Genomic DNA, 14,815 nt, shown 5'->3' with positions numbered 1-14,815 from the left:
TCAGAGAATGTTCCAAGGGCGATGCCGGGGCAGATCTACTACCCGTTGGATCCACTCTTCGTAATCCAACTGTAAGGGAAACCGGAAGGTTTTTAGATCCAACGGGTAATACTATTTGGCAGTCGAGGGTAGTCTGTGGGGTACGATTTTTTTTATTTTTATTTTTTTTTTTTTTTTCCTTTGTGTTATAAATTTGCAGCAAGAATAATACCTAGTAAATACTAAACCTCCAGCTCCATTCATATTCCCATTGGCCCCCGGAGACGCCAGGGCAGACAGAGTTCAAACGGCAGCAGTTCAGTGACGGCCAGACCGTGGCCGCCAGCCAATCAGCGGGCCTGTGAGCGCCTAAAAGTGTGGGACTTGGGCATTTGCCTGCGTGTCACGGAATACATGTACATTAGGTACTTGCAGTCAGGTACTTGCTACAGCACATGTGTGCCACGCCAGCCAAGTACCCCATACTTGCCATTGCCATTGATCGCATCGCTAATCGTTTGATTGATCCCGATTGCTTCTCATGTAAGTTCCTACATCAATGTATGTATGTCAAGTATCTATGTCTGATCGTGTTCAACGTCAGCCTTTGCCCTGCTCTAGGAGCCAGCTTGCGCTACATGTACAAGTACCTCCCTCCGCCGCTTGTTCCTATCTCAGCACAGACAAGACAGCACAGCACAGCAGAGCACAGCAGAGCCCTAGTACTTCCAGGGCTTACGTTTTCCCCCCTGCGTTGTGCAAGTCTAGCGCACATGCAGTGATCAGTCAATGGGCACAGGTACCTTAGCTTGTTCCCAGGCAACCCCATCCATCAACTACGGCGTCACATCGACAACGAAATCCATCTGAAGCAATTCCATCCGTTCATCCAGCACAACTCTTCTCAGCCTAGCCGAATCCCAGCTGCGATTTACGGAGCGTCAATCCAAACGCCCGTTGACTCACAAAGCTGCAAGCTCAAAGAGAAAAAAAAAACCCATACAATGTCCTTTCGCCAATCCCTTATCCCCGGAAAGCCTTCGTCCAGAATACATGGCCTCGCTCGTGTTTAGCCTAGAGCACATGTCAACCACGGCTTCCGGTGGCGCGACTACGAGTACTTCTCAGGTTAGCAGCGCAGGCTAATGCCAGGCTATTCCGCTCTATTGGACACCCGGAGTTCGCGGGATACAGCAGCTTGCTTTTTCCCCTCTCCGAACGAACAAGGACGTGAGATGCCCGGGGATCAGTGACCAGACCCCGACACACACGGATCCCGAGTCGGACCCCGGATGAATCAGAGCTCGTTTTGGGAGACTTGGGCCAATCAAGGAGACCAAATTACGTTGGACAAAGCTTTAAGCAAACGACATCCTGAAGGAGGACTAAACAAGGCCCGGATTTGCTTTGCATTCAACCGGGGCAGAGTCAAAACAGACTTCATATACACAACTCCAGTCCCTCCCTCGATACAGCACCACGCCAACACATCTTCCTCCTGCAGCACGCATCTTTCAAGAAAGCGGCCATTGCCCAATGCCAAAGCATCTTATCCCCTCGGATACCACACAGCAGCAAAGGGCGACGAACAGTAACAAAACGTCGATACCCCTCGTACTCGCTGCAATATCACCCACCATCCTGCTTCACGTCGTGCTCATGTTCTTACTCATGCTCTTCTCTCACCGCCTTGCAAAGCCAATCGCAACGTCCTTCCAAGAGCTACTACATACATATGTACTCGTATTTCACATGATATCCCATCCCGTCGAGTTATTCGTAATTCTTGGTCCATGTAATACGACCAGAGCCTCTTCCGACGTTCCATCCCCCCCGTGCCGTGCCTGGATTTTCTGCACTCAGCCAGCCAGCTCCTCACGTCAGCACACTCTCCCATCTCCGCCTCTTTCCCCATGTCCGCTCGCCCTACATACGTACCCTGGGGCCACCAAAATGGCGGGTAAGCTGACGGGCCAGGCGGTGGGGAAACAATCGCGAGACATCCCACCTATGCTGTGAATCATCCGAGTGAACCTTTCTAAAAACAATGGCAACATATGAGTTGAAACGGCTCAAAATTGTTAAGATATATTTTCTCAAGCCTAAACTACCTTGCGAGCCGTTTTCTTTTCCCTTACTTTATTTTCATTACGTGTGTGGTAAGAGAAGCGTTATTCTGCGATATGCTAATATACTCGTACGTACCTATCCGTGTCTTACCTTCTCCTTCCATGCCTCGTGGGCCTATTTTCAAAGCAGCCAAGGCACATTGCATGTACTCGCCCCACACTACCTCTATCAGCAGCGACCGCAACCACCATAATAAAGTACTAATTTATATAAGAAGCAATAAAGTATAAAAACAAATAACTTATATACTTTTATATATCTTATATCTAATCCATAAAAGTAAACGATATTTTGGGTGTGTTTTGTAGCTTGCACTTGATATTTTTCTCAATCTACAAGTCACGCAAAAGTATTCCTTGAGATGCGCAGTACTTGTATAATAAGGTACTAGAGGCACAATAACGTGTAAGCAAAAGTACCCTTGATTTCTCATCATCTGATTGGCCAAACCCGCAAATGGATACCTGCAATGTGCCTTAGCTGATACGCACATCCAGAGCGTATACTCGTAATACCTAGGTAGGTATTACTCTTATCAGACTGAAATCCGAGCAAAGCTGCAGCTTCACAATCACTCAAAGTCTTTACTCCGTACAGTCTTATATTTACCTGACATGCTCGTAGTAATAATGGAAAAGAAGCACGAGGTACCGTTGCGTATATCTACCTTAGTATGCACCCCAAATGGCATGACGTTGTTCCTCCACGTCATATCGCCAAGCCGTCCGTCTCCCGCCCTTTCAAAACCACGCGGCATGGCAACTACTAGGCAAGGCACGCTACACAAAGAGACAGCAAACAGAAAAAGAGAAAAAGAGAAGCAACTTCAAAACATGGTCAATTGTACAACATTGTTTGCTCCTTGATGCAAATGTCACATTCACCAGACATCACTACATAGATTCGTATGTATCTCTCGGCCTATTTTTCCAACAACTTCCCCCCATCATAACAAGAATAACATAAAAAAAGACACCATTCGCTCCACATAAATGCCACAAATGACCAATCCCACCCTGTCTATATGTGTGTGATTCGTGAACGACGCCGGTCCATCACATAACAGCAAAGAGAAAAAAGGAAAATAAAAAGGAAAGAAAGAAAATGGTATCTCAGCGTCAGCATAGTGACAAAATGGAATGCGAATCGATCCCGCCTCCCCGCCCCCCTTTCCCTCCCCCCAAAGTTGGTTCCCCCAATTAAACGTACATTGCCGTCCCGGTCCGTTTGGTATAAGTAGTGGTATATATGTTTGAGAATACAGGAAATCAATCGCGGCAAGGGATATATGTAAAAGACATATAAGAAATCGATAAAAGAGTGGAGCCATTCGCTAGCAGAGCGTACATCTAGATCGTGTTGGCGACCAAGATGAAGATGAAAAAGGCCAATGATCATGGTTGGCTGGTAGGTTGGCTAGTATTAAACCTGCCCAGTCGTTTACATACCCATAAGCATCCCCGGTGGTGTGTCGGGCGATGACTTCTTGGACGGCCGGAGGTTCTCCATGCTAATCATTCGGCTCCACGATGCCGGTCGCTTGTGGGGTGTTGGAGTTCCTGGCCGCACTGTCGAAGTCTGGCTAGAGTTCATCGAATAGTCGTAAAGCCCATTCATCATGTCCGCCTGCTCCGGGAACACCTGCGGTGTCTGGTATGTCGGAATCTGCTGGTTCATTACCATCCACGCCTGCTGTGAGTTATCTTGCGGCGGCATGGAGTACATCAGCTGTTGCTGCTCTTGCTGAAGTTGGTGTGGAAGCAGTGGGAGTTGTGGTGGTTGTTGCTGATGATGCTGCGGCAGTTGCTGCTGTTGCTGGGGATCAAAGATGGCTGTATCGGCAGGGCTATTCATTGATTTTGGCATAGAGGTTGGGATATCGGGGGCGAATTTCGGAGCATCCGCCGGCCAAACAGTCTCGTTGGGGATGGGGAACGGTGTTCCCGGGTGCGGGCCAGCCGCCGAATCGTCTCCCATGATTGTGTCGGCGCCATTGCTCATGACGCTCGCTGGTGTTGTCGGCCGAGTGCTCTTCTTCAACGAGCGGCCGGAAAACTTGAGCATGGTCTGGGGGATGCTGGTGATGCCGGAGCGGCTCTTGGGAAGGCTAAATGCAGGTGAGCCCTCTTCCATTTTCATGGAAGAGCTTTCCAAGGAGGCATGGCCGGACGACTCCAGCAGGCACTGGCTCCTGTACGGAAGCTGAAAGTAGATGTCGATCTCGTTGGGCGGCGGGGTGGAGGTTACTGTGAATGGAGCAGTTCCAAGAATGAAGGCCAGCCTAACAAGGCTGGAGATGTTGGTGCCCAAGTGGCGGCACTCGAGCATGCGCTTCAGGTCACCGGAAGACCGTGCTCGCCAGTGAAGTTGCTGTCGTTTTTCCTTGGGCCAAATGCACGTCTTCCAGATTTGCTTGACCTGTTTCTGCCGCATGAGGTTCTGCACCTGGACCTTGTACTCCCAGTTGCTAACGTCGAAGCCATCCTCAAAGTGCTTGGCAATGTGCTCAAAGTGCTTATCGCGTGTTGCCGAGGCGTCATCCGAGTTGTGGGCCTCAAATAGCCGGTCGCGACAGTTGCCGAAGCCGCAGGCAAAGACGAGCTGCGGGCACATTTCCGTTCGAGCAGCGCTGTTGGGGAGAGCCTTCATCCTGTGAGCCTCCTTGGCGTGCGTGCTGTATGCACGCTCGGTCGAGAATGACAAATGGCATCCCTTGGTTCGGCAGATCCAGACGACGTCGGCTCCGTGGAAGTTGTGCAGGTGCTTCTTAAAATCGCTCTTCCTGCCAAACCCGACGGGGCTGTTGTCCAGATAGCACATCGGGCACTGGTACTTCTTGGAAGTTGGCGTAACAAGGCGCGGAGAGGGGTGTGACGTGACGTCGTGAGGCTGAATCATCGGGGATGGCACTGCTACAGGCGAATCAAGCCATGACCGCTCAGTCGTCGTCATCTTGTTAGCCTCTCCATCATGCACGGGTGGCATGTCGTTCTGAACGTCAGGCCACGTGTATGAGGTGTGAATAGACGCCTCATCAGACCGGCATTGCGAGGCAGCCTCTGAATTAGTCCATGCTACTGAAGACGCGCTCGCGCTGCTGAGAAGGGTATTTGCAGAAAACGCAGATGCCCGTGCTGATTTCATGTCAGAACTCAAACCCCAATCACGAGTAGTTGACGTAGTTGACGACCTACATGGTTCACCATAGCCTGTCAAGGCAAATAATAGACTAGAGGCTCCGTATTTGTGAACGAGCCCGAGGAGCAGCTGTTGGTCGTCCTCCGTCAATGGACGCACGGTGGACTCCTCGGGCGCGGCCCCGTATGGAAACATGATGCAGGATTGTCGCGATTCGACAATGAACCGCGCTTCGTCCTTGTGATGGAAATCGACGGCCAGCTATCGCCGCACCAACAACAAAAAAGTGGTATCGACAGTGAAAAGTCGCTACCCACGGACACGTCCAAAGAAGCAACGCGGTTCGATGTTCCTGTCCTTGCCAAATGAAAAGAGAGAGATGGCAACTCAACACCACCGCTCGTCGTCAAACTCGCATAACCGCCGCGCAACGCGGCGATGGAAAAGTCGACAGGAAAGAGGGAAAAGAAACAAGAGGGAAGCGAGGAAGAAAAAAACTAGCGCTCGGTGACGTCGCCGGTATGGGCGCTGAAGAGAGTTCAGCTGAGTTTCGCTCTCGCGTGCCGGTCACGATCAAAGAGAGTGATTAACTGGTCAGTACGTCCTTCCAATCGAAGGAACCGATTTCCAGATTTTGGATTAATATTAGCGTCGCCTCAACGTTGAGTCGCTGGGGCTGAGAAGTCCGCCAAGGCACTGCCTATCAAGAAAAGGACGGGAACAAATTTTCTCTGTAAGAAGGAGAAAGCCAGAGAGGTTGGGTGAACGAGCGACAGAGAGGAAAGACGCAGTCGCCAGGGCCAGGCAAGGGGAGAAAGACAAATGGCGAGGGGAGAAACGGTCGAAAAGCCGGGGAAGGCTTCTAGAAGATCTGTCGGAGAAAAGGCCAGGCAAAGTGGCAGCGTGTGCAATCAAGCCCACCGGGTCGGGCGCTGTGGTGATGGGACAAGATGGACGGTAGGGCCACATCTGGGACCTAACTCTTGGGAGCGAGCATGAATTGCGCCCCCCTAATCCCTAATCCCAAATCCTTTGTCGGCCAGCGACTGGCATAACCCGGTCGAGTCGTGGAATCCAGCGAATTGGTGTCACGCATTCCCCTGTCGAGCAGGACGCACCAAGCCCCGTTTCAGGAACAGTGTCATTTCTCACAGCGGCCCCCATGCCGTCCTGAAACGCAAGTTGCCTCTGGCTTGCTCTGGCTCGCTCTGGCTTGCTCTGGCTCGCTCTGGCTTGCTCTGGCTAGCAGCAAAAAGTCTGTCGACTTGTGTAAAGTTTTCGATGGTGGTGTGGGACCAGGCGAAGGCCAAAATGGCTGTCCGCTGTCGAAAGGCGTCCCCATCCGGAGAGGCCACGGCCAACCACAGGGCGAGCAGCCTCGTCGCCTGACCGTCGTAAATTACCAGCTCTTGGGCCCCCTGCATTTCGTACCATGGATGCGGGAAACGGGCTGGGAGGCCCCTGGCAGATGGCTTCTGCCGTCCTTCTAGAAGGGAAAAGCGAGGCATCCGGGGAGGGTCCAGCTGGGCGGCCAGGCCAATGAGGCGGCGGCAAATACGGCAAGGCGTCATGGAATGGCGACCATTGAAAAGCAGCGGCATGGCATAGGCCTAATGGCTGGTTGTTGCAGCTAAAAAAGAAGAAGAAGAAAGTCGGCGGATCGAAGTCGGGGCCGATGGGCGAAGGCGAAAAATGAGAGAAGAGAGAGAAAAAAGTCAAAGAGAGGGCGCGGAATGCATCTAGCGCAGCCGCTTGGCAGGTACTGGCCCTGTAGGGATCAGGGCAGCGGCAGGCAAACACGTGCCCCGGGGCCAGGCAAACCGAGTCTACAGGTACAAAGAGGGTACATACACGAGCGTGTTTTGCTCTGTCTGCTCTGCTCTGCTCCATCCCAATCAAAAGCAAATCCGCTGAAATCATTTCATCAATCAATTCAATCAAGAGCAGTCCATCCATCCCGGGGGTCGTGCGATGCAATGCAATGCAATGCATTATCCTCGCTCGGTCGACTGGGTGAGCAGCGGCAGCAGCAGCCATCAGCCACCATTCCTGCAGCCATTGAAGCCGCCCAGATAACAGAGCAGAGCAGAGCAGAGCAGAGCAGAGCAGAGCAGATCCTCCGCCATCCATGGCAGAAAATAACCAGCCCGGCCCGGCCCAGAGCCCAAGATTATCAAATGTACCTTGGAGTGCGGGCAGCGCAAGTGCTGACGCTTGGCCGCGCATCCAATGTACCTCGACCCAGCTAGCGCAGCAACCCGATAGCGACCACAGTTGCAGGGCACACGCGCTACTAAATATAATGCCTGCCGCTAAACACCGGTAAAAACACCACATGCAGACGTTGAAGATTTATTTGATGTGTCGCCACAGGCTCGTGTCGTCGCATTTCTCTCTCGCACTACTGTAGTCTAGCAGATAGTACCTGTACGAGTAGATGCTTGATGCTACGATGCCTACAAGTAAACAGGCACAGGTCAGGTACAGATTGCAGGTGGGGAGCAGAGGCCCCGCGCGCTGTAACCGCATCGTAGCATCGTCTGTCCGATGTGTACATGTACTTGTACTCGTACAGGTTGCGCGCAAGTCGCTATCAAACCGCCAGGAACCCGGCCAGGCCGATCACGCAGCGGGCTCGTTTTGGGCGCAAACAAGTTACGACCAGGCTGGACATGGTAAAGATGACGCCAAACACGGGACGATGAGGGATGGGCAGCTGGGATTGGCTGGTGGCCAATAACGCCTGCGGACTCGAGCGGACCAGGGTGCGAAGTATCAAATAACAACTTACTCGCGGCCATGCATATCGTAGGTATCGCACAGCACCCGTCACATCAGCTTCTATCGTGTTGGGTGGTACAAATACCGGACGTGGACCGACGGCAATCAAACTGAGACCTCTGGGCAACACAAGGCTGAGGCAAACGAGCTGCCGGAAGTGAGGGGATTTGTACGAGCGCTCCGTAGATGCCGGCCTGCTTCATTTCTTCCATCTGATTTGATGGTATTGGTTGATCAATTGCGTCTGTACTAGGTAGCAAACCCCCGCAGATCGCTAAACGCAGCATCAATCAAGCAAGGTTGGGAGCAGGCAGAGAGATGCGAAACGGCACAACCGCTGTATCCAGCAGCTGCATCTGATCCCGTCCGTATGTACATGGCCCGAAAGCATGAGTCTCGCGTGCGCAGGCATTAGTACACGTACATGTAGATATAAACGGCAAAATCCCATCGTCCTTCAGCTCGCGATTTGATGCTATTAATGACAACGTGGCTGGCCCTCCGCTAATGCAGCCTGGCAAACATGAACACCACCACACTTTGCTCGAATCGCCACCGCCTCCATTCGGCATCGCATCCCAGTCCGGGCTGGTTGGATTTCATCGCTCTCCGGCTCCTGCTCGATACGGCATCACAGCCCAGGCGCCAAGGTCTGGCCCTCAATTGCAAGCGACGGCAAACGACCAGAGCAGAAGAAAGAAGAAAAGGAAATCAGCTGCCGAGGCCCAAAGCGGCGCTGTGCTCCGGTTATGTCAGCTCTCGGCCTCCTCTTCCTCTCCAGCCCCCGTCGTCGTGGCTCTCCACACGTCTGGACGCGCACGTGGAGAGCAGACGGGAGAGAGCAGATCCTGGCGGTGATACGGATTGATTCACAGAGAGCGGAGCACACGGAGTGCGGATTATCCCAGGCCAGGTCAAGGCCCCAGGTCAAGGCCCCAGGTCAGTACGGGTACGGGTACACGTATCGTCGCCAGTCATGCATTGCCTGGATGCCAGGTAGGTAGTCATGGCATCCATGGATACGGATATTGGTGGCGGCTACCACGGTTATCACACTTATTTTCGACAAGATACGATACGGACCTCGCGGCATTGATGCCTCTTCGGAACATGAACCTGGTCCAGCCCAGCGCGCACGAGCCCGTCCGTGGTCAGCCATGCCTTCACCGAGCCTCACCCAGGCAGTGACAGCGTCTCGCAGCAGATGCTGGCCCAAGCAGACCCGGCAACGCCGCTCTCCGAGGCCGTTGCGCTCATCTCTCGGTCAAGGCCGCCGTCGTGGTTTTGGGGTTTGCCGCTTGCGGGCCGCTGGTTGTCTTGTCTTGTCTTGTCTTGTCTTGTCTTGCCTGGTCTTGCCTTGCCTGCAGCAGCGGGCTTTGCGGTATTACTGTTTGCTGCGCTTTGTTTTGCACAATTCCCCCCTCCTCAATCCCCCCCTTCTCTCTGTCTGTCTCTCAGCCTCTCAGCCCTCTTATCGCATCCTCCACAGCCACTGACTGCATGTGATCGCCCAGGGACTCCGTACGAGTACAGGCATCATCCTTTGGGCGATTCCCCTCGTATCGTACCTGCTACCCCATACCGACCAGGACAGCGTGACGAGATGTGTGTTGGGATCGGATTTCGGAGTAATGATGACCATAGAACCCAATCGCCAGCTCCAGCTCCAGCTCCATGGGATGCATCGATCCCTCAGCGCACGGCCCTTCTGCCCACTTTGTCGCTGACGCCGCGCGACTCCGTTTGTGAAAATTGATACGTACGAGTAGCAGCAGGCAATGAGGGAAGAAGAGGCGGAAAAGAAATGAGACTGAGAGAGAAGGACAGACGGGCAAAAAAAAAACCCTCGCTTTGGCAACCTTTGGGCATGGACCTGTCCGACACCCCTGGCTCTCCGCAACAAGTGCCTTTTCTACTCCGTAAAGCCCGCAGCACCCGATCCAGGCAGGCTCACGAGTAATGAACCACGGACAGCATCCTCGATTCGTGACTCTGGAACGGCAATCACCAAGGGAAGGGGAATAAACAGTGGCAACACGGAGATGAGGGTGGGCAATGAGACGATCCATCCAAGTCAGCTAACACTAACAGCAGGGCCAAGAGCATTGGCATCCAGAGCTTGGCAGCTCAGCTCAGCTACTCGTACTACAAGCTGCTGATGTTGTTAGTGGTGCTACGAGTACACGAGTTAATACACACAGCCCTGCGGACGATGTTAACCTGGTTTGGTTGACTCCTCCTCAGTTCATCTCAGCCCTAATGAAGATCTAGGCCCGGCTGTGTCGATGGAACCAACAACATTCGGCCCAAAGGGCCGTTTACAATCTGCAGTTCATCGAGGGACCATTTCTTCCACCAGTCTCATTGCTACGGCACTGCTGTTATACTCGCCATCTTCTCAGCAACCACATACAAGCACATGCAACCACCAACTTGTACCCCTTTACCCCCCAACACACCACTCAGCACCTCCAGATGCTGCCGTTGCAAAGTCCAGAACTCGTCGGCCAAGTGATCAAGACAGCGCCAATCAAAATGGACCAGGCAGCCGTGGGAATGGAGGCAGACCAATCCGAGGCCATTGGCGTCCACACCAGCCAACCTTGTTTTCCTGCCAACCACAAGCCGTGGCGGATTCTTCCAACCAGGCGCCTCTCTTGTCCGTCCCATTTCTTCACCACCCTTCCAACAGCCTCCGCCACGTGGTGCCCCGGAGGCTGTGCTCCCTTTTTTTTTTCAATTCCAGAAATCTTCTACCCGCCCGTCGTTGCACGAGGACGGTTTTCTCCTCCGAGCGGCATCGAGTAGGGGGGGGCCGTTTACCGACGCTCAGCTCTTTTACACGAGTTCTGCCCTACCAAAAGCACGATTCATTACCGGCATCCATCACAGCTATTCACACACACACACACACATTGGCATTATCTGCAGGGTGATTAGTTTACTTGACACATTTGGCCCCCCTTCTGCCCACCCCCAAAATGCTACGCCGTTTGACTCGCTCCATGGATGTACGCAGTACGTACAAGCAGGGACAAGTAAGAGTCCAGTAGCGTCGGCTTCTCTCACCTCGGGGATTGTTGGCTTGATACGTAGAACTCCAGTAACCTGTTTCTTTCCGTGATCCAGATGAATTCCAGACCCTTCAGCCACAAACCTAAAATAATCCCATTTACCCTATCTAGCGCGCCATCGAGCAAACGATTGGCGTCCTGTCTCGCTTCCTTGGCTTCGAAGGCCTTGTCATCGAGCAAATTAGGCCGCTGAGCAGAAAGAGATTAATCGTAAAAGCGTTCCCATCCATTTAGCATGGATTAATTAACATCTGCGTATAACTCGTCTAAGAGCGTAGAAACCCACTACGAGTATATTGCTTTGTAATTCCTTTCTTGACGCCAATTTTGGCAACACGTCCAGACACACACACACACACACCCCAGGGAGACACCCATGGCACATCTCGGACGCCAGTCAGCTGAGCGGCTTGTCCTGTGGTACCCCCATTTGCCGCGGATCTCGTCTTTCTATTTGTCGCGTCACACAGGGCTGTCAAAAGAAGAAGAAGAAGACAAAAAAGAAATCTTGCCGCCGGACCTTGGTAACCAAAGGAGAAATGGCAGTTCCGGGTTCTCCTCCCACCCTTTTCCCTTTATTTTTTTTTTTTAACTGCTTCTGGAGCTTGCTACTTGCTGGGAACGATTGTAGCTTTTGTCATACGGCCTCGCCGCCGCATCAGCTTTCTAGGCATCGGTCATTGGCTTCAGAGACAGACTCGCTCGCTCAAAGTTGCTTCATTCTCGTTCCTGCACGTGGACTCACTGGAAAACATGCTCGTCTACATACATACATACATACATGACTTACACGTCCATATCCATATCCAAAAACAGGGCCCGGCCGCCTTTAGCCGCGCCTTCTACCTACACGGGGCGAACAAGTCATTAATTTGATTTGTCCGTAATGAAGTGCTTACGCACTCCCCCCCTTCGCCAGCCTTTTTCCCTTCCTCTCTATCTCACCTCCAGTCCACTACGGTGCCTTGTTTCCCGGGGATTCCAAATTGGAAAGACTTGCCCCAAACGAAAAAGAAAAAGGAAAAAAAAGAGGGAAAATCATCTCTGGAGACTAATCCATCCATCCGCCTCCCGCCCAGCCCTGTCCGGCCCCATGGGCGACTGTTCTCGGAGACGGCTCCGCCACTTTGACTTGGGCCCGCCGCGGGCTTTTTCTTCTCTCTCTTTTCCCTTTGTCTTTGCTCTCTTCTTTCTCATCGTCGCACGCCCCCCTCGGTTCGGTTGTGGTTAATTGATGCTAAATACCTGCTTGTCAGTGCTGGATTAGTTTCACCACTAGTAGTAGTTTGGACAATGATGGCAGTTATTGGTTTGATTATCCCAAGTTGCCGTAGGTGCCGCTCGCCGCTTTGCTCTTTTATACTTGACTACTTTGTCCGTTCTAACTGTATACGTAGAACAGCCAGCGAACGAACGAACAATCAAGAAACCCCCTTCTCGCTGACTCTTCCCCTTGCCGAGATATGCCTCTCTCCCATGCCCTTCTCCCCAAAAAAGAACAACCAGAGATAAATCAGCACTCTATTAATGCACGCAAGTCAGCATCCGGGCAATCGGTACCTGCTCACGCACCCCCCTCCCAAGAATCCAATCAAACATTGACCGACCAGGTGCCAATCTCTGCCCTTCTGTCTCTCGTCTCTCTGTCTCTTGTCGTGTTCGTCCCCGGATACGCTTCACTCAACTCTCATTTCCTCTGCTCCCTCATACTCATCACTCGTATGCCGTCTTTCCCATCCTCACTTGGACAAATACGTGCTGTTACTCCGATATTCGCTCTATTGCTACTTGCCACTACCACCTCTTCCTAACCCTAATACCACCCTTTTTCCGGCACATGCAACGGCCGTCACGCTCAAATATGATCAATCATTATTCATCAGCAGATAATCATGCAACAGCAGGATCAACACATACCAAGCACAACGCAAGTCGAGCAAACAAGTTTCCAGCAGATGGAAAGGAAAAAAGCATATCCCTCCTCTCTCTCTCTCTCTTCCCCTCTGATCCAAACACCTTCCGCACACCCCCTTGTGCTAAACTTCTCACTTGCCCATCCATTCCATTCCCCCCAATACCACCCTCTTGCTTTTTTCTCCTCCTTTTGATACCTGTAACTTTTTTTTCCCCCTCTGTCTCGCTGTCACTCTCTGTGTGATTGTCTGATTTTCATAGGGCTTGTCCTCTTTTGCGCCTTGCAGGTTTTATGCAGGCTTGGGCACCTCCCCATGTCTCCCGTAAGATGTGCCGCCTCACCCTTTTCCCACCCTAATCAGATGGGATCAAAAATGGGGAAAAAACGAACCCAAATATCCACACCCGTAGAATGCTTGCCGAGATAAAACGGAAAATGATGCGCAGAGCCGCTTAAAAGCCCTCGCAAAAACGGATAATGGTGATAAAAAACAAGGATGACCAAAATTCAGTTTTACCGCTTTCTTACAGGGTACACGATCCGCCAAGAAAAGCACGTCGTAGCATCGAAACAAAAGATCAAGACACAACAAAAAAGCAAAAGACCCAACAGTGAAAATGATGATGATGGGGACACGGGTGGTAAAGGAAAAGCTCGCCTCACCTCGCATTATTCACACGTACCCAATACAGTAAAAACCCGTCATTGCTTTAGTGGCTCGGGCTGTGTAAATCCGCGCCCCTTGTTGTGTCTTTTTGTCGTCTCGGCTTTCTTCCCCCGCCATGGATCTGGGCTCTCTTGATCCAAGCAATAATTACGGCACAGCCCTGACATTACATACGGCGCTTGCAACAACACGAACAGAGAGAGAAGGGGGAAAAAAAAAGGTCATTCATCACATTTTTTCCAGCAGGATGACGGAGGCCCACCTAGACCGCATGCAACAGAACAAGAGGAATCAAAAAAGCAAGTAAGCCGAAAATGCCCCCCCTCCCGTCCTCTCCCCTTGTGACAGGGAACAAGCAAGAGACGAGACAAAGAAAAGACGAAAAAGAAAAAGAAAAATCAACACGTAAGAAAAAAAAAAACAGGCAGCAGTAAAACAAACTTTTTAGTCATTCCCGATGCCCCAGTCCGAGCCAAACACTCGCAGGAAATCTAATGCCCGTCATCACACCAGTCTTTTTCCCAAGATTACCTCGATTCGTCGGGAAATTCCGTTTCCTCGGCGGGTTTTCTCTGACTACTACCTAGGTACTTTCCTGACAGATTATATATCATTTCATCACTCTTATTTGCTGCCAATATCAAACTTGATGCGTCACATTACCTAAACGCCGAAACTGTAGCAACTCTTGATACAAAAAATGGGAGAGAGGGGGGGTATTGATACGTGCATTGCTGCATCCACGATGGAATAAAATAAAATCACTCGTCTAATAGGTCCACACATCTTTGGTCTAGGTAAATCTTGCACACAGTAATCCATTTTTGTTGCTCCCTACTCCCGCAAAAAAAAAAAGATTCATTTCCGTTGAAACACTTTCCCAAATGAATAAAAGCCAAGACCAAGACATAGAGAGAAAAGCAAAATAATATAAACGTTGCCCCGTAAATTCGCCCATCCCCATTACTGTAGTCGCAAATGATCCCCTTGACCTATACCCGCACCCCATAGTCGTGTGCCCCAGTTCCCAGAACAAAGGAAGAGAAACCCGCCGCTCTCTCGTGTATATTCGAGTAAAGAGAGAGAAAAGAAAAGAAAAGAAAAAAAAGGTCATAATGTGGAACTGCAGTG

The 14,815-nt window shown here is 51.5% G+C and overlaps 1 protein-coding gene across 1 annotated transcript; it reads right to left on the bottom strand.

Annotated features, from left to right (window-relative positions):
* Positions 1-3,549: 3,549 nt before the first annotated feature.
* On the bottom strand, positions 3,550-5,442 carry Triagg1_8263 (uncharacterized protein; the record flags this gene model as incomplete). Its single annotated transcript, XM_062903090.1, has 2 exons — positions 3,550-5,243; positions 5,304-5,442. 2 exons carry the CDS (start codon positions 5,440-5,442, stop codon positions 3,550-3,552), a joined length of 1,833 nt encoding a protein of 610 aa, XP_062752673.1.
* Positions 5,443-14,815: the final 9,373 nt, after the last annotated feature.

Source organism: Trichoderma aggressivum (assembly GCF_033847375.1).
Source record: "Trichoderma aggressivum f. europaeum strain CBS 100526 chromosome Unknown scaffold_040, whole genome shotgun sequence".
Lineage (NCBI taxonomy): Eukaryota > Fungi > Ascomycota > Sordariomycetes > Hypocreales > Hypocreaceae > Trichoderma > Trichoderma aggressivum.
This window is presented reverse-complemented; position numbering and strand designations above follow the sequence as displayed.